General features: G+C 42.0%; 2 protein-coding genes and 1 long non-coding RNA gene across 23 annotated transcripts in view; 1 reads left to right on the top strand and 2 right to left on the bottom strand.

Annotated features, from left to right (window-relative positions):
- cadps2 (calcium dependent secretion activator 2) overlaps positions 1 to 8,800 on the bottom strand; it is a 268,319-nt gene extending 259,519 nt beyond the window's left edge. For all 21 annotated transcript variants that reach the window (XR_016495113.1, XR_016495114.1, XM_090231185.1 and 18 more), the window contains exon 1: positions 8,208 to 8,800. Coding sequence is in view for 19 of the 21 variants with exons in the window: in XM_090231185.1 (XP_090087311.1) it covers positions 8,208 to 8,516 (309 nt within the window). In the remaining 2 variants the exon portion in view is untranslated. The remainder of the gene's footprint in view (positions 1 to 8,207) is intronic.
- LOC118945808 (uncharacterized) overlaps positions 8,101 to 24,741 on the top strand; it is a 23,869-nt gene continuing 7,228 nt past the window's right edge. Inside the window, exons 1-2 of the long non-coding RNA XR_005040955.2 lie at positions 8,101 to 8,255; positions 8,363 to 8,533. This is a non-coding gene — a long non-coding RNA (uncharacterized LOC118945808). The remainder of the gene's footprint in view (positions 8,256 to 8,362; positions 8,534 to 24,741) is intronic.
- slc13a1 (solute carrier family 13 member 1) overlaps positions 21,419 to 24,741 on the bottom strand; it is a 22,535-nt gene continuing 19,212 nt past the window's right edge. The window contains exons 13-15 of the mRNA XM_021598837.3: positions 22,775 to 22,936; positions 22,319 to 22,456; positions 21,419 to 22,083 (exon numbers count right to left, since the gene is read on the bottom strand). Coding sequence (XP_021454512.2) covers positions 21,940 to 22,083; positions 22,319 to 22,456; positions 22,775 to 22,936 — 444 coding nt within the window. The 3' untranslated portion in view covers positions 21,419 to 21,939. The remainder of the gene's footprint in view (positions 22,084 to 22,318; positions 22,457 to 22,774; positions 22,937 to 24,741) is intronic.

Below are 24,741 nucleotides of genomic sequence, written 5' to 3'. Positions count from 1 at the left end.
CGCAGGAGGAAAACGACGCATCTAAAAGCAGGAAACGAACACAAAAGATGTAATTAGACTCGAGAAATGTTGTAACATAGGGAGAACCTCCCCTCTGACCTTCTCCAATGGGTTTTGACAATGAGGCGAGAGGACGTGAGTATGCAATTGAGATTCTCCCATAGTTATTGAGAGTGAAGAAAATAACAGATGTTGAGAACAATGGAAGATCTTCTCATGACTGACAGAGAGAGACGTAATTAAAAGGTGTATGATGGATCAGTCTCGGTTGCCAATCTGTCACCACGGCCCCTCAGATAAGATTCTATCAGAAGTGACTTTAGCCTGAAGGACAGGGCATGAAAGACAGACTGATTGCTTATACAACGTGTCATTTTCAATTTCACAGACGCAAACCTCCAAAAGCATTGCGCATTGTGTTTGCTCAATCAATACCCTGTGAGGAAACAAACTGTGCTCAAACACACACACACACACACACACACACACACACACACAGCTCATCAGAAGGAACCAATTCAATGAGGCAGATAATTGAGTGGTGTGCTAATTCTCGTTTTAAGACTATTAGGTCTACTTTGATAGAGCCAGCCAGTACATCTCAACTCCACGATACCACATCTGGAGTTAATGCAGACAAGAGTTTGAGTGAACCTCTGTCACACTGTGAAATCGATACTTCAAAAAGGTTACCTCCTTACCTTACCTGTTTGTCCTCTGTTGTTTACCTATGTTTGTCCTCTGTTGTTGCGTGCCTTTGTTGAAATCCATACTTTTTAATAAACGTTAATCAAATACAACCACCGACCGTTTCCTTGTTGAGATTCAAATCGGCACAGCAACAGGTCGGCGGTTGTACTTATTGTTTTAATTAAAATTATGGATTTCAGTAAACAAAGAAAGGCACGCAACAGAGGACAAACATCGGTACACGGTAAGGGTGTAAGAATATACTTCAAAAAAATTAGCGATTGCACAGCGACTTGAAGGAGTCAGAAGTTCCTTTCAAAAACTCTCGTCTGCACTCAACTCCGAGGATGTGGTATGGTGGAGTTGAGATATATTTGGCTAACAAATGAATACACAAATGGTATTGCTTTTCATCATTTTTCTCCAGGTGTCATTGTCAGCCATTTCAACAACTATGGAAAATGTAAGTTGCTTGTGGCATAAAAGTAGCCAATCATTGTAAAATACTAGGTTAAAAAGGGACATGTTTTTTTTTTACATGATATGTACTAGCACATATTCATTCAAATCTGTTGCTACTGTATCATAAAATGCTCACTGTCAAACCATGGCTGTTAAGGCATTAAGAGGGGAGAGAGGATCAAACCTGTGACCAATATTTTGTGAGGTAGTTGCATGTTTGGGAAGTTACCAACTTGTCAGTGTTTGCTAGGAGGTAGAACTGAAAAGGATTTGCCCCTGATGTTTGAACTCACAAATATCAAATTAAATGTCATCGCATAAAAAAAAAAAAAAGCCAGTGCGTTGGAAATAAAAAGTGATTCAAAAGGATGGATGAAGGTCAATAGAGAAAAAACATTGGCATGCCAAATAAAAAGGTTCAACTTTGCAGTGGAGGATTTCTGGAAATTGAACCTAAAATGTTACTACAAGTACAAGCCCGCTCCAAAACGTCATAGCATGTGTTCCATTTTGTCTATAGTCTGACAAAAACATAAAACGTGCAAATGGCCAAATGAGTGCCTCAGAGAACCTCCCCAGAGCTTCTGGGAGAACAAATTATCTCCTGAACACACATGCGCAACATATTGAGTAGAACTGGATCCGTCCCCAGGGACTTCATTAGCAAGCAGACCCACAGACCGGATCTGCTGGCATAGGCCCCTACTGGCACTATTTAGAGAGATGACCCCAGATATTTAATATGTCCAAAAGCATTTACAAACATACAGAAAAACAATGACACCAGTGTCCTCAAGGGTGTTACAAATTAAGCCAACAGTCAATTCTTGAGATAGCATCACGGTACTCTCTGTAAACAAAACAAGAAATAAAAATGTGGGAAGATACACTGCTCGAGGGGACAAAAAAACAAAACATTGTGCCGTTTCTCAATGAGGGACACAAAAGGTACTTTGGGAAAAAAGCCCATTGAAATGTAGGTTATAGGCCAAATAGTGTCCTCTGAGGTGGCCACAATATCATGATTTCCATTGGCATGAGCATGACAGTGGCAGAAGAAATTCAACAGCAAGGAGGCTGACCAAACAAGCCTACAACAACACATGGGAAAAAAACATAATTAGAAAGGCCTTTATTGATTTAAAACGTTACTTCAAAATGGATTGTATCAAAATGCCGTTTCCAAAACAATTGTGTGCAAAACTATTGGGTGTTTTCAAACCTTTTTGTTCATTAAACAATACAAAGCCTTGGATTCTTATTTCCTTACACTGTTCTGTAGCATCAAACATTAGTCTCTTCTCCAAAGATGATCAATAATATTGTAGGCCTTACCTGAGAGACATCCTAACACAATCTATTCCAAAGCCTGTCACTCCAGGCAATGCCAAGCATGTCAACTTTTGCAACAACTATTAGCTGTTACCGACCTCATTTAAGCAACCAAGAGCTATATTGGCATCATCTTGTCCTGCTACATTGACAGCCAAAAATGTATGGGCTAGAATAATAACACATTTTATTTGCACCTTTCAAGATACCTAAGGACATTTACAGAGTGAAGAACCCAGGTACCATGGTATCCCCTCCAGATCTGGACTCTAAACCAGGGTAGCAACAAGACACACAATGGGGTTATAGGGCTAGCTCTGCCCTCAGGGTTTCTCCGAGTCTACAACTCTCCACGCAGCATCTCTACTCAGAAAGCCCCACTGAACTGTCCAGTCACTTGTTGGCAGTAGAGGGTGAGGGTAGGGAGGAAGTGAGTTACATAAGCCCCTGGGAAGATCCAGAGGGAAATTGTATGCCTGAAGAAACATTATGGGCCGCCAATTTCACCCACCAGTCCACAGAGCTACACAGGGAGACTTATCCTTTAACATCAAATTGTGAAGAACAAAACATTATTTTTTTTGTGTGTGTAATAAGCAATTAAGCCAGATGATTAGACATGTGGAAGGAAGGATGCATGGGAGAGATGTTCCTGAGGCGGTCCTTGGCTGTCATGCATGCTTGGAGACAAAAAGTGAGTAGGGGAGACTAACAGCTTATGGTTTCTCTCCGGTTACTATGAGGATTGTCAAGAGAGACCGAAGAGAGAATATTATCAAATGTATTTTTACCGTTACTGCCATTCTCATGTAAGTTAATTGAAATCCTCAATATTATTACACTAATCATGGCAGCTAAATTACATGTTTCCATTGAGTTAAATAAAGAAAGGGAGCCACCCGAGTGGCGCAGCGGTCTAAGGCACTGCATCGCAGGTTCGATCCCAGGCTGTGTTGCAGCCAGCCGCGATCGGGAGACCCATGAGACGGCGCACAATTGGCCCAGGGTCGTCCGGGTTACAGGAGGGTTTGGCCGGCCGGGATGTTCTTAACCCATCACAATCTAGCGACTCCTTGTGGCGGGCCAGGCACATGCACGCTGACTTTGGTCTCCAGTAGTACAGTGTTTCCTCCGACACATTGGTGTGACTAGCTTCCGGGGTAAGCGAGCAGTGTGGCTTGGCAGGGTTGTGTTTCAGAGGACACATGGCTCTTGACCTTCGCCTTTCCCGAGTCTGTACGGGAATTGCAGCAATGGTACAAGACTAACTACCAATTGGGGAAAAAAGGAATAAAAAGTACAAAAACAATTTAATAAATTAACATTGAGATTAAAGACAGAAAATAAGAAAGCGAGAGATGTGGGACAAGGCAGACAACCCTCATGGACTTGCACTGAAAGAGCCAACATTTTGTGGAAAGAGGAGAAGGCAAGCCTTATGGGAAAGAAAGTTTGATTCAGCTCCTTGTGGACAATACCTACTCTCTCCTCCTTTATAAAAAGCGGATCAATGCTGTGGCCCGATTTGCAGTCCAATGCAAAGAAGGAATTTGACAGTGCAGTAGAAGCGGTCACAAGTAAGGCAACAAAAAGAAGTCATTGACACAAGCAGAATGACTTTGGCACCAAAATGTGTTAGGAAAAAGCGTGATTTCTAGTAAACTCATTAAAATTTAAATGTATTCTGTGAGTTAAAAATGAAAAATGTGGGTTCAGTGAAAAATAAACTCTTTGTGTCCTCTCAATCCATTCTTCAATAAATCTGCTAGGCACACTGTTGCATTAGCCATCATCTAGCTTCAGTCAATTTGACTTTTTGTACTGATGGACTAATCCGTCCGTAGTGGTCTATGGCCCTGATCTATGGTCCTCTGGGATCTGGCACAGAGGTCTGGAGTAGAGGTCGACCGATTAAATCGGCCATTCCGATTAATTAGGGTCGATTTGAAGTTTTCATAGCAATCGGAAATCGGTATTTTTGGGCGCCGATTTCCGATTATTATTATTACTTTTTTTAATATATTTTATTTAACTAGGCAAGTCAGTTAAGAACACATTCTTATTTTCAATGACTGCCTAGGTACTGTGGGTTAACTGCCTTGTTCAGGGGCAGAACGACAGATTTTCACCTTGTCAGCTCAGGGGTACCAATCTTGCAAACGCACAGTTAACTAGTCCAACACTCTAACCATTGCACTCCACAAGTAGGCTGCCTGTTACGCGAATGCAGTAGAAGCCAATGTAAATTGCTAGCTAGCATTAAACTTATCTTATAAAAAACAATTAATCCCTACTAATCCAGTTTAGCAGGCAATATTAACCAGGTGAAATTGTGTCATTTCTCTTGCGTTCATTGCACACAGAGTCAGGGTTTATGCAACAGTTTGGGCTGCCTGGCTCATTGCGAACTAATTTGCCAGAATTTTACGTAATTATGACATATATTGAAGGTTGTGCAATGTAACAAGAATACTTAGACTTAGGGATGCCACCCGTTAGATAAAATACCGAACGGTTCCGTATTTCACTGAAATAATAAACGTTTTGTTTTCGAAATGACAGTTTCCGGATTCGATCATATTACTGACCAAAGGCTCGTATTTCTGTGTGTTATTATGTTATAATTAAGTCTGATTTGATAGAGCAGTCTGACTGAGCAGCAGCAGGCCCGTAATCATTCATTCAAACAGCACTTTCATGTGTTTTGCCAGCAGCTCTTCGCATGCACAGTGCTGTTTATGACTTCAAGCTTATCAGCCTAATGGCTGGTGTAACCAATGTGAAATGGCTAGCTAGTTAGCTGGGTGTGCGCTAATACTGTTTCAAACGTCACTCGCTTTTAGATTTGGAGTAGTTATTCCCCTTGCGCTGCAAGGGCCGCAGCTTTTGTGGAGCGATGGGTAACGATGCTTCGAGTGTGGGTGTTGTCGATGTGTTCCTGGTTCGAGCCCAGGTAGGGGCGAGGAGGGGGATGGAAGCTATACTGTTACACTGGCAATACTATAGTGCCTATAAGAACATCCAATAGTCAAAGGTATATGAAATACAAATGGTATAGAGAGAAATATTCCTTAAATACTATATTAACTACAACCTAAAACCTATTAACTTGGAATATTGAAGTCTCATGTTAAAAGGAACCACCAACTTTCATATGTTCTCATGTTCTGAGCAAGGAACTTAAACGTTAGCTTTCTTACATGGCACATATTTTACATGGCACACATTTTTCATGGCACATTACTTTCTTCACCAACACTTTGTTTTTGCATTATTTAAACCAAATTGAACATGTTTCATTATTTATTTGAGGCTAAATTGATTTTATTGATGTTTTATATTAAGTTAAAATAAGTGTTAAGTCAGTATTGTTGTAATTGTCATTATTACAATATATATATATATATATATATATATATATTTTTTTTTTTAAATAAAAATACATTTTAAAAAATAATACAAATCGGCGTCGACTTTTTTGGTCCTCCAATAATCGGTATCGGCGTTGAAAAATCATAATCGGTCGACCTCTAGTCTGGAGGAGGGAAAGCAAATAAGGCTGCGTTCACACAGGAAGACAAATTCTGATCTTTTCCCCCCCACTAAATTTGACCAATTAGATCAGCTCTGAAAAATATTTCATGTGAAAAGATCTTAGGTGATTGGTCAAAAGACCAATTGGTGTCAAAAGAGCAGAATTGAGCTGCCTGTGTAAAAGCATCCTAAGCCTTTCTGAAGCAGTTCCCAATAGATTGACGGAGCCCGTTTGTGGTTATACTGTGATACACTGTATTGACAACAAATGTTCTGTTTGATCCTATGGTTCGTCATAAGACAGTTACAGTACCTGAGACAAGAGTCAGATAGAGATACTGAGATGGCTAGTCAGCACGTGACTACTTCAGTCCCACTACAAACAGTCAACTACGCAAATAAGGAGGAGACTGACGCAGTAGAGCTGGTTTCCCCAGTTATGGTAAACTTATCAAACCTGCAATATCTCCAGGAATTATACAATGGATCCAGAAAAAAAGCTGATCCACAGAATGCTTTTGATTGATATCATTGGACATGACGTTTTCTTTGAACAACAACGATGTAGGAGAGTCAGTTTAACTCCATTGCCAAGACCAGTTTTTGATTGTGTCTAAAATCTCTCTGGAGACAAGACATGGGGGCTAGTGAGGGAAAGCAATAGGATCGTCACTAGTTACCACAGCCACAAAGTTATAAATCTCAATCTCACGACTCCAACACCATCAAGTTTGCAGATGACACAACAGTGGTAGGCCTGATCAGGAAAAGGAGGACTGAGCACGCCCCCAACGGGGCTGTAGTGGAGCAGGTTGAGAGGTTCAAGTTCCTTGGTGTCCACATCAACCAAACTAGAATGGTCCAAAACACACCAAGACAGTCATGAAGAGGGCACGACAAAGCTTATTCCCCCTTAGGAAACTAAAAAGATTTGGCTTGGGTCCTGAGATCCTCAAAAGGTTCTACAGCTGCAACATCGAGACCATCCTGGTCTCTGCGTGGTACGGCAATTGCTCTGCCTCTGACCTCAAAGGCACTAGAGGGTAGCGCGTACAGCCCAGTACATCACTGGGGTTAAGCTGCCTGCCATCCAGGACCTCTACACCAGGCGGTGTCAGAGGAAGGCCCTAAAAATTGTCAAATCAGACCAAATCAGACCTATTTTTTTCCCCTTCTAAGTCAAGCAGACACCTCTCTCTCTGGATGTGACCAAGATGTGAAATACATATCCTAATGAACATTTCCACTAATGTGATGGCAGGTGCATATCAGAATTACTTGCGTAGAAAATAAACAGTTGCTGGCCTGGCTCCAAGAAGAATATCTCAGAGCCGGTGAGTGAATTCTTTAAAAATAGATTGTGAGCTTTGTTGAGCGCTTGGGCATGGCGTCAAACCAAAGTTTAGGAGTCAATGGCCATATCTAAAATACTAAATTTGTCTGAAAATAGATTTAATCTGTTTTTAAGCACTCTACAAACATTCAATAGCCAATGTAGGCCTCTAATATTTACCATATTAAACATCCATCATTCATTCAATTTATGTGGGAGCAAAGGATGGAGATGACACCTGCACTCAGCCCTGTCACAACAAATGAAGGCATCTGAAGATAAAAGTACAACGCTCCCTCATAACTTTTAGGCTTTCATGTATTCAAACATTTTGGAAAAAGCTATGAGTTGAAGATCTTCTGATATGTTATTTGCATACATGGGTTAAACGGGCAATTTGTGTAGCTACACCCATTTTAAGACTTATTTATAAATGAAATACTTCAAGAATCATTTATGTCTCATGAGCTTAGTTCAACTGTCGAACACCATCAGAACACAAAATATAAACTTGTTTTACGCAAATGTTTGTAAAATAAAGGAATGTAAACAAACATTGTATAGCCTTAAAACAATATTAAATGTATAAGTCAGTCCTTGCATCCATTACTGTCTATGAATTTGAGTGGTTCCATTTCTCCAGCCCCCACTCAGCTTTTTAACATTACAATGGCGAGGATTACATGTTTCAACTACCAATTGACGCTTTAAATTTGCTTCAAGTTGGGTGAAACTGTTTCACCTCGCCTGGCTGGCAGTGGAGCGCAAAACTTGAAAAGAAAGCAGGTGCTTGTGATTCAATTGGCAACTTTGAAAGGTGTTCGCTGTGACCGTGCGTTTATTTGCGATCACTCACCTTCTGTTGCCTGCGTGCCATATCCGTGGGTTGTTTGGCATTGAAAGGGTATGCTATACATCGCAACACAAATACATAAATCTGTAGTTTACTTTTCCGCTCAGCTTCCTCTTTCTGAAGTCTTTCTTTCTCATTTTTCTGCTCGTCTCCGGCAGAAGGACTTTCAGCTTGTGGTTGGTCCGCAGGTGGTCGTTTATGTTTACCTCCTTGCCCCGAGGAAGTCAAAGGCTTTTTTGGGGAGTCTTTTGGAACTTCAGTGTCCTCGTCAATTTCTCCTCCCGAGTCTTCGCTGGAGGACGGGTCTAACATGTTTTACAACAACACAGGTAAACTCCTTTCCCCCACACTGTAGCCTACGTGGCGGTCGCCGCTTCACTTGAATTGTCTATATTCCCCGGTGTTTTTTGGAGCTGTGACGACGACTCGAGTTAAATGTTTCTTGACATAAATGCGAGGGCGGAGTTTTTGGGCAAGTGAGTCGAGGCAACTGGGAGGTTTTCGTTTATTCTGCTCCTTTGAAAAGACGGTGCGAGCAGTGTGGCTGCCGATACAGTCAGAGCAAGCAGTACAGGTGGAAAACCTGTAGCATGGACGAAAAGCAACGTGGGAGGTGCCTTTCTTTCTCTTAAAGCCACACTCAAAGGGTCGCCACCAAAACTTTAAACAATTGCGTATCCCATAACATTTTCAAATAACACTTGATAGAATTACATCATATAGTACTACAAGTAGACTGTTGAACTATTTACTGGAAACCCTACGTTGAATTCCAGTGAATTTTATGTCTGGCAGAAATTAGTGTTTTGAGTCAGGAAACTTTCCTCATGACCTCAACATGCCAGGATGTTGAATAAAATTATATTGTAATGTACTTTACGGGTTGTCCATGCGGTTGGTCATTTTGTCGGTAGGAATGTGACTCAACATTCACAGGAAAGAATAATAACAAACTTTTCAAAGCACCGTGTTACAATTTATATCACCTGAAGTATGTGCAGAACCATGTAAACGTGTGCTTAAGGTGATATAAATGACTGCATTACCAGTACTTTGAAAAGTTGGATGTAATTATACTTTCAACTGCACGGACAATCGGTAAAGTACATTAAATAATTGTATTCAACATTCTGGCTTGTAGAGGTTGTGAGGAAACTTTCCTGACTCAAATGCAAATTTTGCCCTACTTAAAATTCAATGTAATTCAAAATCTGGTTTCCAGGAAAGGCTATATATCTGCTTAAGACCGTTTTTGCATTAGGTTAGCCATTGATTAATTTAAAGCTAGAATCCTTAGTTGTTACATTCATTTTGTTAACTTAAAGCGGTATTTTACAACTTTGTTAGATGGTTCCTCACCTTGAAAGTAGTCTATGGGTCTGGGTAGTCTAGGGGAGAACAGCTCATAAATGTCTGGAACTGCCTAAATGGAATGGCATCAAACACATGGAAGCCATGCATTTGATAATATTCCACTCCAGCCATTACCATGAGCCCATCCCCCCCAATTAAGGTGCCACAAACCTCCTGTGATGGGCCAAGAGAATGTACAGTCGTGGCCAAAAGGTGAGAATGACAGAAATATTAATTTTCACAACGTCTGCTGCCTCAGTGTCTTCAGATATGTCAGATGTTACTATAGAATACTGAACTATAATTACAAGCCTTTCATAAGTGTCAAAGGCTTTTATTGACAATTATGACGTTGTTGCAAAGAGTGAATATTTGCAGTGTTGACCTTTCTTTTTCAAGACCTCTGCAATCCGCCCTGGCAAGCAGTCAATTAACTTCTGGGCCACATCCTGACTGATGGCAGCCCATTCTTGCATAATCAATGCTTGGAGTTTGTCAGAATTTGTGAGTTTTTGTTTGTCCACCTGCCTTGAGGGTTGACCAGAAGTTCTCAATGGGATTAAGGTCGGGGAGTTTCCTGGCCATAGACCCAAAATATTGATGTTTTGTTCCCCGAGCCACTTAGTTATCACTTTTGCCTAATGGCAAGGTGCTCCATCATGCTGGAAAAGGCATTGTTCGTCACCAAACTGTTCCTGGATGGTTGGGAGAAGTTGCTCTCGGAGCATGTGTTGGTACCATTCTTTATTCATGGCTGTGTTCTTAGGCACAATTATGAGTGAGCCCACTCCCTTGGCTGAGAAGCAACCCCACACATGAATGGTCTCAGGATGCTTTACTGTTGGCATGACACAGAACTGATGGTAGCACTCACCTTGTCTTCTCCGGACAAGCTTTTTTCCGGATGCCCCAAGCAATCGGAAAGGGGATTCATCAGAAAAAATGACTCAACCCCAGTCCTCAGCAGTCCAATCCCCATACCTTTTGCAGAATATCAGTCTGTCCCTGATGTTTTTCCTGGAGAGAAGTGGCTTCTTTGCTGCCCTTCTTGACACCAGGCCATCCTCCAAAAGTCTTCGCCTCACTGTGCATGCAGATGCACTCACACCTGCCTGCTGCCATTCCTGAGCAAGCTCTGTACTGGTGGTGCCCCGATCCCACAGCTGAATCAACTTTAGGAGACGGTCCTGGCGCTTGCTGGACTTTCTTGGGCGCCCTGAAGCCTTCTTCACAACAATTGAACCGCTCTCCTTGAAGTTCTTGATGATCCGATAAATAGTTGATTTAGGTGAAATCTTACTGGCAGCATTATCCTTGCCTGTGAAGCAATGATGACGGCACGTGTTTCCTTGCAGTTAACAATGGTTGACAGAGGAAGAACAATGATTCCAAGCACCACCCTCCTTTTGAAGCTTTCAGTCTGTTATTCGAATTCAATCAGCATGACAGAGTGATCTCCAGCCTTGCCCCTGTCAACACTCACGCCTGTGTTAACGAGAGAATCACTGACATGATGTCAGCTGGTCCTTTTGTGGTACAGCTGAAACGCAGTGGAAATGTTTTTTGGCGATTCAGTTAATTTGCATGGCAAAGAGGGACTTTTCAATTAATTGCAATTCATCTGATCACTCTTCATAACATTCTGGAGTATATGCAAATTGCCATCAGACTTTGAAAATTTATATTTGTGTTATTCTCAACTTTTGGCCACGACTGTAATCATAGTTCGCTCTTCTTTGAAGGCCACTACAAAATTCAGCTAACCTTACCCACCACAAGCTAGCTAACAACCAATGGAAGTGATTTGAGCATGTTTTAAAAAATTATGTCCAAATCACCTGAAACCAATTAAAATCAACTCCATATTTGGTTTGATGTTAGTTAAAGCTGATTTGGCCATAAATAAATAAAAAAATATGCTCATATGCCCCAATCACTTCTGTTGTAATGGGGTGGCTAGTTACAGTATCTGAAGTTTGTAGTAGCTGTTTTAAATAACTGAACCATGGATTAGTTTATCCTGGCCAGTAGACTACTATCCTGGTGAGAAACCATGTAACATCAAGTCGTAAAATAGTGAACTACTCCTTTAATGATATATTGATTCTTGAAGAACATAACTGCTTCCATGAGATTAGTTCAACTGTCAGAACCCAAAATGTACAGTGTACAAAACATGAGGAGTACCTTCTCTTCTTTCTCTTTCTGACCAGGTGAATCCTGTGATCCCTTATTGATGTCACCTATTAAATCCACTTCAGTCAGTGTAGATGACGGGAAGGAGAAAGTTACAGGGTTTTTAATAGAGGTCGACCGATTATAAGTTTTCAATACCGATTAATCTGACTTTAAAAAAAATATATATATATATTTATATACACTGCTCAAAAAAATAAAGGGAACACTAAAATAACACATCCTAGATCTGAATGAATGAAATATTCTTATTAAATACTTTTTTCTTTCCATAGTTGAATGTGTTGACAATAAAATCACACAAAAATTATCAATGGAAATCAAATGTATCAACCCATCGAGGTCTGGATTTGGAGTCACACTCAAAATCAAAGTGGAAAACCATACTACAGGCTGATCCAACTTTGATGTAATGTCCTTAAAACAAGTCAAAATGAGGCTCAGTAGTGTGTGTGGCCTCCACGTGCCTGTATGACCTCCCTACAATGCCTGGGCATGCTCCTGATGAGGTGGCGGATGGTCTCCAGAGGGATCTCCTCCCAGACCTGGAATAAAGCATCCGCCAACTCCTGGACAGTCTGTGGTGCAACGTGGCGTTGGTGGATAGAGCGAGACATGATGTCCCAGATGTGCTCAATTGGATTCAGGTCTGGGGAACGGGCGGGCCAGCCCATAGCATCAATGCCTTCCACTTGCAGGAACTGCTGACACACTCCAGCCACATGAGGTCTAGCATTGTCTTGCAGTAGGAGGAACCCAGGGCCAACCACACCAGCATATGGTCTCACAAGGGGTCTGAGGATCTCATCTCGGTACCTAATGGCAGTCAGGCTACCTCTGGTGAGCACATGGAGGGCTGTGCGGCCCCCCAAAGAAATGCCACCCCACACCATGACTGACCAAACCGGTCATGCTGGAGGATGTTGCAGGCAGCAGAACGTTCTCCACGGCGTCTCCAGACTGTCACGTCTGTCACATGTGCTCAGTGTGAACCTGATTTCATCTGTGAAGAGCACAGGGCGCCAGTGGCGAATTTGCCAATTTTGGTGTTCTCTGGCAAATGAAAAACGTCCTGCACGGTGTTGGGCTGTAAGCACAACCCCCACCTGTGGACGTCGGGCCCTCATACCACCCTGATGGAGTCTGTTTCTGATCGTTTGAGCAGACACATGCACATTTGTGGCCTGCTGGAGTTCATTTTGCAGGGCTCTGGCAGTGCTCCTCCTTGCACAAAGGCGGAGGTAGCGGTCCTGCTGCTGGGTAGTTGCCCTCCTACGGCCTCCTCCACGTCTCCTGATGTACTGGCCTGTCTCCTGGTAGCGCCTCCATGCTCTGGACACTACGCTGACATACATAGCAAACCTTCTTGCCACATCTCGCATTGATGTTCCATCCTGGATGAGCTGCACTACCTGAGCCACTTGTGTGGGTTGTAGACTCCATCTCATGCTACCACTAGAGTGAAAGCACCGCCAGCATTCAAAAGTGACCAAAACATCAGCCAGGAAGCATAGGAACTTAGAAGTGGTCTGTGGTCCCCACCTATAGAACCACTCCTTTATTGGGGGTGTCTTGCTAAATGCCTGTAATTTCCACCTGTTGTCTATTCCATTTGCACAGCAGCATGTGAAATGTATTGTCAATCAGTGTTGCTTCCTAAGTGGACAGTTTGATTTCACAGAAGTGTGATTGACTTGGAGTTACATTGTGTTGTTTAAGTGTTCCCTTTATTTTTTTGAGCAGTGTGTATATATATGTGTGTGTGTGTGTGTGTGTGTGTGTGATAATGACAATTACAACAGTACTGAATGAATACTTTTATTTTAACTTAATATAATCCATAAATAAAATCAATTTAGTCTCAAATAAACAATGAAACATGTTTAATTAATGCAAATACAGTGTTGGAGAAGAAAGTAAAAGTGCAGTATGTGCCATGTAAAAAAGATAACGTTTAAGTTCCTTGCTCAGAACATGAGAACATATGAAAGCTGGTGGTTCCTTTTAACATGAGTCTTCAATATTCCCAATTAAGAAGTTTTAGATTGTAGGAATTATAGGACTATTTATCTCTGTACTATTGGTATTTCATATTCCTTTGACTATTAGATGTTCTTATAGGCACTAGTATTGCCAGCCTAATCTTGGGAGTTGATAGGCTTGAAGCCATAAACAGCCCTGTGCTTCAAGCATTGTGAAGCGCTGCTGGCAAACGCAGGAAAGTGCTGTTTGAATGAATGCTTACGAGCCTGCTGCTGCCTACCACCACACAGTCAGACTGCTCTATCAAATCATAGACTTAATTATAATAAACACATAGAAATACGAGCCTTAGGTCATGAATATGGTCAAATCTGGAAACTATAATTTCGAAAACAAAACGTTTATTCTTTCAGTGAAATACGGAACCGTTACGTACTTTATCGAATGGGTGGCATCCCTAAGTCTAAATATTGCTGTTACATTGTTCGCAACGAGCCAGGCGGGCCAAACTGCTGCATATACCCTGACTCTGCTTTCACTGAACGCAAGAGAAGTGACACAATTTCCCTAGTTAATATTGCCTGCTAACATGAATTTCTTAACTAAATATGCAGGTTTAAAAACATATACCTGTGTATTGATTTTAAGAAAGGCATTGATGTTTACGGTTGGGTACATTGGTGCAACGATTGTGCTTTTTTTCGCAAATGCGCTTTTGATAAATCATCACCCGTTTGGCGAAGTTGGCTCTGATTCGATGATAAATTAACAGGCACTGCATTGATTATATGCAACGCAGGACAAGCTAGTTAAACTAGTATATTCATCAACCATGTGCAGTTAACTAGTGAAGATTGATTGATTGTTTTTTATAAGATACGTTTAATGCTGGGTAGCAACATACCTTGGCTCCTTGCTGCACTCGCGTAACAGGTGGTCAGCCTGCCACGCAGTCTCCTTGTGGATTGCATTGTAATCGGCCATAATCGGTGTCCAAAAATGCTGATTACCAAACTTGAAATCGGCCATGCCGTTGAACTCTAATTTTTAAGCCTTGAGACAATTGAGATATGGATTGTGTATGTGTGCCATTCAGAGGTTGAATGGGCAAGACAAAAGATTTGTGCCTTTGAATTGGGTATGGTAGTTTGAGTGTGTCAAGAATGGTCCACCACCCAAAGGACATCCAGCCAACTTGAGACAACTGTGGGACGCATTGGCATGAACATGGGCCAGCATCCCTGTGGAACCCTTGTAGAGTTCATGCCCAGGTGAATTGAGGCTGTTCTGAGGGCAAAAATGCGTGCAACTCAATGTTAGGAAGGGGTTTCTAATGTTTTGTAAACTCAGTGTATAAGCTTGTTTTACGTGGTCTGCGGTTGTGAGGCCAGTTGGACATACTGTCAAATTCTCTAATAGGACGTTGGAGGGGGCTAATGGTAGATAAATGAACATTAAATTCTCTAACAACAGCTCTGGTGGACAGTCCTGCAGTCAGCATGCCAATTGCACACTCCCTTAACTTGAGACGTGGCATTGTTGCGTGACAACTGCACATTTTAGTGGCTTTTTATTGTCCCCAGCACAAGGCGCACCTGTGTAATGCTTATGTAGTTTAATCAGCTTCTTGATATGCCACACCTGTTGTTAGGTGGATGTATTATCTTGGCAAAGGATAAATGCTCACAAACAGGAATGTAACAAATGTGTGCACAATTTGAGCGAAATAAGCTTTTTCTGCATGTGGTACATTTCTAGGATCTTTTATTTCAGCTCATGAAACATGGGTCAGTGTAACTGAGAGCCGTGAATGATTGACAATTAAGTGATATTGTCTTCGAGGAGTCTTGTATAAAATCTTATGTAAATTCATGAGCGCCACTTTATCAAATTAGTTCTACTCTAATTAGTAGGGGACCGCTTCAACCATAGCCAATAGCTGCTGATTAGAACATGAAACGAGTTGAATCTCCAGCAATTTATATCAGTCCACTTTTTCTGCCTCCCCCACGACCAACATTCAGTTTCTTCTTCGAGACAATCTCTTATCCTTCATTTCTGGAGAAATGTAGGGCAGTAAGGATCTCCTTTAACAAGTAGTAGGCTACCCTTGATCCTCAAGTTTAATTTCAGCACAATTATCAACACTGTTACAATGATGCCATTATGCTACTGAACGTTAATACTATGTCAACCCTCTATTTTGAAGCTGTCTTACGAAAACCATTATCACGGACAGGCTAATATTGAAAGAATTAAAGATGCACTATGCAGAAATCGCTCTCTACCATTTCCTGGTTGCTAACATTCTAATAGTTTGCCTAACTTGAGTTTGTTATCCCAAGCAGTCATTTTGTAGATAACCATTGTACCATCTAAACTGCTGTATAATCTATTTTCCATAACCAAAAATATTTTATATTCAGCTGTTTGAAGCTAGTGTACAAAAGTAAAAGACGCAAGAACAAAACTTCAAACGGGAAGCATAGAAATAGAACAGATCTACTGCTTCTTAGACTTGCTTTCAATGGGAATAAAATACATTTAACTCACATTTCTATGTGAATTTGGTTGGGTCACCCCAAAAGTGAAATATTGTAGCTTTTAACAATTGTTTTGGTTTTGCATAGTTCTGCATGTTGTAGCCTGACAATGCAGCTAAAACAGTTCATACTGTAATGGGGCCTGGAGTGGAAAGAGGTGGCCATGCATAAGAAATAACTCGATACACTCCTAACGAAGTCTGCCCTGCTGTTGCCACGGTTACATCAGTGTCACAAGCTGAGCACTGCATGTCCAACCTCACTGAGCGCTTGTGATAGTGAGGCCCTTCAGATATGCAGCACTCAAACCCTAGCTGAGATTCCCTATGGCTAGTTTTGCAGCATGTTTGTGTAAACTGTGGAATAGTATCTAGTACACTTGGAACACAGGAGCTGAGTAAGAAATACAGCGCTTTTTTTTCAGTGTCATGTCAACATCCATACCAACATCACTGATAGCGTTAGTGCTGTCACGACATGCAGGCTGTGTGAATTGAATCACACTTTGTCACATGCGCCGAATACAACAAGTGTAGACCTTACCGTACAAGCCCCTAACCAACAGTGCAGTTCAAGAAGAGTTAAGAAAATATTTACCAAATAAACTAAAGGAAAAAATAATAAAACATAACACAATAACGAGGCTATACACAGGGGGTACCGGTACAGAGTCAGTATGCGGGGGTACAGGTTAGAGTTAATTTGTAATAAACAGCAAGTTGCAGCAGTATACAAAACAAATGGAAGGGGGGGTCAATGTAATAGTCCGGTGACCATGTGATTAATTGTTCAGCAGTCTAATGGCTTGGGGGTAGAAGCTGTTAAGGAGCCTTTTGGTCCTAGACTTGGCGCTCTGTTACCGCATGCCGTGTGTTAGCAGAGAAAACAGTCTGACTTGGGTGACTGGAGTCTCTGACAATTTTATGGGCTTTCCTCTGACACGCCTATTATATAGTTCCTGGATGGCAGGAAGCTAGGCCCCAGTGACGTACTGGGCCGTACGCACTACCCTCTGTAGCACCTTATGGTCAGATGCCGAGCAGTTACCATACCAGGAGGTGATGCAACCGGTCAATATGCTCTCGATGGTGCAGCTGTAGATCTTTTTGAGGATCTGGGGACCCATGCCAAATCTTTTCAGTCTCTCCTGAGGGGGAAAATGTTTTGTCGTGTCCTCTTCACGATTGTCTTGGTGTGTTTGGACCATGATAGATTGTTGGTGATGTGGACACCAAGGAAATTAACTCTCGACTCGCTCCACTACAGCCCCATTGATGTTAATGGGGCCCGCCTTTTCCTGTAGTCCACAATCCGCTCCTTTGTCTTGCTCGCAGTTAGGAAGAGGTTGTTGTCCTGGCACCACACTGCCAGTTCTCTTCATTAACTTCCTTATCTTAATGTTGATTAGGCTTGTCTCTTCTCCTTTTGGTACTGATAGTAGTCTACAACATTAAGGCTGACATTTGTAAAAACACGTAATCCTAGGTTACATCAAATAAGGAAGTGGTAACACAAATTAAATAGTAGGCTACCTCTATAGCCAAATGGTGTGCCTGCCTGCCTGCGTCCGTGCGTGCGTGCGTGCATGCACCTATTTATTTGTGTGGGTGGGTACTCTGCAATGTCAGAGATGATCAGATGGCTCTAATGTTTTGATGAAACATTTTGTGGTATTGGGACACGAGGATCATTAGGTATTACTATTAGAATTCTCAAACGTTTGAATATATTTATAACCCATAGCGCAGGAGCCATGCACAGAATCTGATTATTAAATGACACGTTTTGAGTGAAATAACATCTTTGCTTCATGGAAACAGACTTTGTTGTACTGCACCAAATTCCATTGTGACACTGCAGCCACTAGATGGGGATCTACCTCTGTGACCATGAGTTTGATGTTCCCATAATGTGGGCTGGAAGAATAATTGTGCGTTACCTCAGTCAAATTATGAACCAATATGTTTTGTTTATTAAATCCAATTAATTCTGGCCTTCGATGAGGAAGCTAAAGTAAATGCACAAACATAACTTACAAAATGTGCTTTTTGCAAGCTGTTTCATTTCAAAGACATAGCAGCCCACGGCCCCTTCCTATTCTATATGCAACGCCTATCTATTGTTTCAGGTAAACAAACATTGTTGGCTATAAAAATAGTCACACTATATACAGTACCTGTCAAAAGTTTGGACACACCTACTCATTCCAGGGTTTTCTTTATTTTTACTATTATCTAGATTGTAGAATAATAGGGACTTCACAACTCTGAAATAACACATATGGAATCATGTAACCAAAAAAGTGTTAAACAATTCAAAATCTATTTTATATTTGAGATTCTTCAAAGTAGCCAACCTTTGCCTTGATGACAGCTTTTGCACACAGCTTTGGCATTCTCTCAACGCTGAGAACTTGTTGGCTGCTTTTCCTTACATCTGCAGTCCAAATCATCCCAAACCATCTCAATTGGGTTGAGGCCGGGTGACTGTGGAGGACAGGTCATGGGGCGGCAGGAGCCAAGTGGTTAGAGCATTGGGCCAGTAACCGAAAGGTTGCAAGATCGAATCCCCAAGCTGACAAGGTAAAAATCTGTTGTTCTTCCCCTGGACAAGGCAGTTAACCCACTGTTCCTAGGCCGTCGTTGAAAATAAGAATTTGTCTTAACTGACTTGCCTAGTTAAATAAAAAAAATCTGATGCAGCACTCCATCACTCTCCTTGGTCAAATTGCCCTTATACAGCCTGGAGGTCTGTTGGGTAATTGTCCTGTTGAAAAACAAATGATAGTCCCAGTAAGCACAAACCAGATGGGACGGCGTACCGCTGCAGAATGCTGAGGCAGCCATGCTGGTTAAGTGTGCCTTGAATTCTAAATAAATCACTGACAGTTTCACCAATAAAGCACCATCACGCCTCCTCCTCCATGCTTCATAGTGTAAGCCACACATGCGGAGATCATCCGTTCACCTAATCTGCGACTCACCAAGACACAGCGGTTGGGACCAAAAATCTCAAATTTGGTCTCATCAGACCAAAGGACAGATTTACACCAGTCTAATGTCCATTGGTCGTGTTTCTGGAGATAAAAGTAACAAGTATTTAAAGAGCAGCAGTAAAATAACAATAGCGAGACTATATACAGAGGGTACCGATACAGAGTTGATGTGCGGGGATGCCGGTTAGTTGAGGTAGTATGTACATGATGGTAGAGTTATTAAAGTGGCTATGCATAGACGACAATAGAGAGTAGCAGTGGCGTAAACAGGAGGGCAATGCAAGTAATCTGGGTAGCCATTTGACTAGATATTCAGGAGTCTTATGGCTTGGGGGTAGAAGCTGTTTTGAAGCCTCTTGGACCTAGACTTGGCACTCCGGTACCACTTGCCAAGCGGTAGCAGAGAGAAGTCTGACTAGGGTGGCTGGAGTCTTTGACAATTTTTAGGGCCTTCCTCTGACACTGCCTGGTATAGAGTTCCTGGATGGCAGGAAGCTTGGCCCTGGTGATGTACTGGGAGGTACGCACTACCCTCTGTAGTGCCTTGCAGTCGGAGGCAGAGTAGTTGCCATACCGGGCAGTGATGTCGACGGTGCAGCTGTAGAACTTTCTGAGGATCTGAGGATTCATGCCAAATCTTTTCAGTCTCCTGAGGGGTAATAGGTGTTGTTGTGCCCTCTTCACGACTGTCTGGGAGTGCTTGGACCATGTTAGTTTGTCGTTGATGTGGTCACCAAGAAACTTGAAGCTCTCAACCTGCTCCACTGCAGCCCCGTCGATGAGAATGGGGGCGTGCTCGGTCCTCTTTCCTGTAGTCATCTGACCTCCTCCCTATAGGCTGTCTTGTTGGTGATCAGGCCTACCACTGTTGTGTCATCTGCAAATGTATTGATGGTGTTGGAGTCGTGCCTGGCCGTGCAGTCATGAGTAAACAGGGAGTACAGGAGGGGACTGAGCACACACCCCTGAGGGGCCCCTGTGTTGAGGATCAGTGTGGCGGATGTGTTGTTACCTACCCTTACTACCTGGGGGCGGCCCATCAGGAAGCCAGGATCCAGTTAGCTTATTGATGAGCTTTGAGGGCACTATGTTGTTGAATGCTGATCTATAGTCTATGAATAGCATTCTCACATAGGTGTTCCTTTTGTCCAGGTGTGAAAGGGCAGTGTGGAGTGCAGTAGAGATTGCATCATCTGTGGATCTGTTGGGACTGTATGCAAATTGGAGTGGGTCAAGGGTTTCTGGGAGGATGGTGTTGCTGTGAGCCATGACCAGCCTTTCAAAGCACTTCATGGCTACAGACATGAGTGCTATGGGTCAGTTAGGCAGGTTACCTTAGTGTTCTTGTTCACAGGTACTATGGTGGTCTGCTTGAAACATGTTGGTATTACAGACTCGGACAGGGAGAGGTTGAAAATGTCAGTGAAGACACTTTCCAGTTGGTCAGCGCATGCTCTCAGTACACATCCTGGTAATCCATCTGTCCTTGTGAATGTTGACCTGTTTAAAGGTCTTACATCGGCTGCTGAGAGCGTGATCACAGTCTTTCAGAACAGCTGGTGCTCTCATGTGTATTTCATGTGTATGCATGTGTTATTTGCCTCGAAGCAAGCATAGAAGTAGTTTAGCTCGTCTGGTAGGCTCGTGTCACTGGGCAGGTCTTGGCTGTGCTTCCCTTCGTAGTCTGTAATGGTTTGCAAGCCCTGCCACATCTGATGAACTTCAGAGCCGGTGTAGTACGATTCGATCTTAGTCCTGTATTGACACTTTGCCTGTTTGATGGTACATCGGAGGGCATAGCGGGATTTCTTAAGTCTTGTTATGCTAACTATGTATTTTATTTGTTTTGTTTCTTGTTTGGACCCCAGGAAGAGTTTTGGAAGCGGCTAATTGAGGATCCTAATAAAATACTAAACAAACATCGATTCAGAGCCTTGGAAATCCTAGTTATTGTTGTCAAAAATAATACTTCACTGCCTTGCTCTGTCGTTGGGGTAATCAGGAGCTCACAATCTCTGTCACGCTTCAGCATTGAAAATAAGACATTGTGCACAAATTAACTGAAATAAATTTGTCCTTGGAGCAACAATGTCCTGTATTTATAATACAAAAATCCATTTGCAGTACAAAAACAATGATACATGTTGATTCATTACATTTATTGTAAGTATTTCCTGACAAAGTTGATTTCTTTATAAATGGTCTCCCCTGCCATTGTGTTAAATGATCAGTGACATGTCCAATAAATTAAACACTTTGGCACATGGCGAATCCTCACCTTTTAGCCCTAACTCCCTATTAGAACGTTAGAACGGTTCCTAACATAGCCCCACCAGTCCTCCTGGGTTCTAAGCTTGAGGTGAGGGTTAGAAGTGCAACTGAAGGATACATTCTGCTATTGACCATTTAAGTATTTTCCGGACAGTGATGCTGTTATCATCAGTTATTGGAGATGTAGTGATTTCTCCTAGAAAGCTCCTGAACTCAAAACTACATTACTTATCAGCTTCCATGTTGGAAATTCAATTGGGGAACATTGTGGTAATATGGTTGTACGTTTTACTTTTCTAGTCAGATAGTACAGTGTCCAACTTCTGAAGAGTGCATGAACCCAGCATTAGACAAACACTCTATGGCCCCGTATTTAGTGTTTTCCTGACTGATTTCACCATCCAGTGACGTTTGACGTGGATGGAGTAGGTGCCCAATCAGGGTAGGTATCCAGGTCAAACAGTGGAATCCCCCATGTTGTAACAGCCAATAATACTGCAAGGACACTGATTACATTCACACCAATCCCCGCCTTCACCTGAAATGACAATACTCAAGCAGCATTAGACAAGCAAAAATCCATTGTTAGCATTCATTAGCCTGGGAACCAGACCTAGTGGTACATCAACAGGCTTTGACCTGTGTACTAATGAAGGTTATTTTTGTATACCGGGTCAGCTAAACCAGAACTAGCCCTTCTGGATTCATTCAACATGGGTATTTTGAAACTGGCCTATGTGTAGTGCCTTTACTTTGAGGCGATGTGCACTCACCATGTCCGTGGTGGTGAGGTGGCCGTAGGCAAACACAATGGCATTGGAAGGGTTGGATGAAGGAAGCAGGAAGGCAAAGGATGTGGAGAGGGTTGTGGGTATCAATATGTAGAGTGGGTTCACATGGATAGCTTCGGCCTGCCATTCATGGAGAATGGGAAAGAAGAGGCATTCAGATACACGTCAAAAGAAGAGTAGTTTCTATTTTTTTATGACCGCTCCATTTCTGTATGTCTATTAAAGTAGCAGATGTAGTTATTCTGTATCATGTTCATATTGTAGCTAATGATCCCCCTACTGCCATATTCATTCCATTAACGTTTGTTAGCCACTGAGAAATTATATTACATAACATTTTGTCATTTAGCAGACAATTTACAGTGGGATAAATAGGGAAAAAAATCATTATTGCAAACAAATAATTCATAACTCAGAGGGAAAGATCTATGAACGCACCAGAGGGGCAAGGATAGGGAGGAAGATGGTGATGGTGGCTGCATTGCTGGCCAGCTCTGTGACTGAGGTGACAAGGACACAGGCAATGGTGACTGTTGCTATGATGGGGAGGCTCCCCAGAGGAGATAGCAGGTTTGCCACCCAGGAGGACAGACCAGACACCTACAGAAAGACAGACAGACTGTAGGAATGCTGTAGACATGTTTTATTATTAGCAAACATCATGGGAAATTTCCTTTTTAGGAACATGTGGGTGTCTATCCTTCCTAATGTACATTCATTCTATATTTATACAAATTACACAAGATAATGTGACCGTAGCGTCAGACATCAGTGAGATAGCTACAAACTTTTGGCTGTATAAGAAGGGCATGGTCTATTTGGCTGCGTTTAGACAGGCAGCCCAATTCTGATATTTTTTTAATAATAATTGGTCTTTTAACCAATGACATCAGATCTTTTCACATCAGATCTTTTTCAGAGCTGATCTGATTGGTCAAAAGACCAATTAGGTATAAAAAAATATCAGAATTGGGCTTCTTGTCAAAAACAATTATATATATATATATACAGTGCCTTGCAAAAGTATTCGGCCCCCTTGAACTTTGCGACCTTTTGCCACATTTCAGGCTTCAAACATAAAGATATAAAACTGTATTTTTTTGTGAAGAATCAACAACAAGTGGGACACAATCATGAAGTGGAACAGCATTTATTGGATATTTCAAACTTTTTTAACAAATCAAAAACTGAGAAATTGGGCGTGCAAAATTATTCAGCCCCTTTACTTTCAGTGCAGCAAACTCTCTCCAGAAGTTCAGTGAGGATCTCTGAATGATCCAATGTTGACCTAAATGACTAATGATGATAAATACAATCCACCTGTGTGTAATCAAGTCTCCGTATAAATGCACCTGCACTGTGATAGTCTCAGATGTCCGTTAAAAGCGCAGAGAGCATCATGAAGAACAAGGAACACACCAGGCAGGTCCGAGATACTGTTGTGAAGAAGTTTAAAGCTGGATTTGGATACAAAAAGATTTCCCAAGCTTTAAACATCCCAAGGAGCACTGTGCAAGCGATAATATTGAAATGGAAGGAGTATCAGACCACTGCAAATCTACCAAGACCTGGCCGTCCTTCTAAACTTTCAGCTCATACAAGGAGAAGACTGATCAGAGATGCAGCCAAGAGGCCCATGATCACTCTGGATGAACTGCAGAGATCTACAGCTGAGGTGGGAGACTCTGTCCATAGGACAACAATCAGTCGTATATTGCACAAATCTGGCCTTTATGGAAGAGTGGCAAGAATAAAGCCATTTCTTAAAGATATCCATAAAAAGTGTCGTTTAAAGTTTGCCACAAGCCACCTGGGAGACACACCAAACATGTGGAAGAAGGTGCTCTGGTCAGATGAAACCAAAATTGAACTTTTTGGCAACAATGCAAAACGTTATGTTTGGCGTAAAAGCAACACAGCTGAACACACCATCCCCACTGTCAAACATGGTGGTGGCAGCATCATGGTTTGGGCCTGCTTTTCTTCAGCAGGGACAGGGAAGATGGTTAAAATTGATGGGAAGATGGATGGAGCCAAATACAGGACCATTCTGGAAGAAAACCTGATGTAGTCTGCAAAAGACCTGAGACTGGGACGGAGATTTGTCTTCCAACAAGACAATGATACAAAACATAAAGCAAAATCTACAATGGAATGGTTCAAAACTAAACATATCTAGGTGTTAGAATGGCCAAGTCAAAGTCCAGACCTGAATCCAATCGAGAATCTGTGGAAAGAACTGAAAACTGCTGTTCACAAATGCTCTCCATCCAACCTCACTGAGCTCGAGCTGTTTTGCAAGGAGGAATGGGAAAAAATGTCAGTCTCTCGATGTGCAAAACTGATAGAGACATACCCCAAGCGACTTACAGCTGTAATCGCAGCAAAAGGTGGCGCTACAAAGT

The sequence above is a fragment of the Oncorhynchus mykiss genome, chromosome 4 (genome assembly GCF_057628025.1).
Source record: "Oncorhynchus mykiss isolate SJ-2025 chromosome 4, ASM5762802v1, whole genome shotgun sequence".
In the NCBI taxonomy this organism is placed as follows: domain Eukaryota; kingdom Metazoa; phylum Chordata; class Actinopteri; order Salmoniformes; family Salmonidae; genus Oncorhynchus; species Oncorhynchus mykiss.
This window is presented reverse-complemented; position numbering and strand designations above follow the sequence as displayed.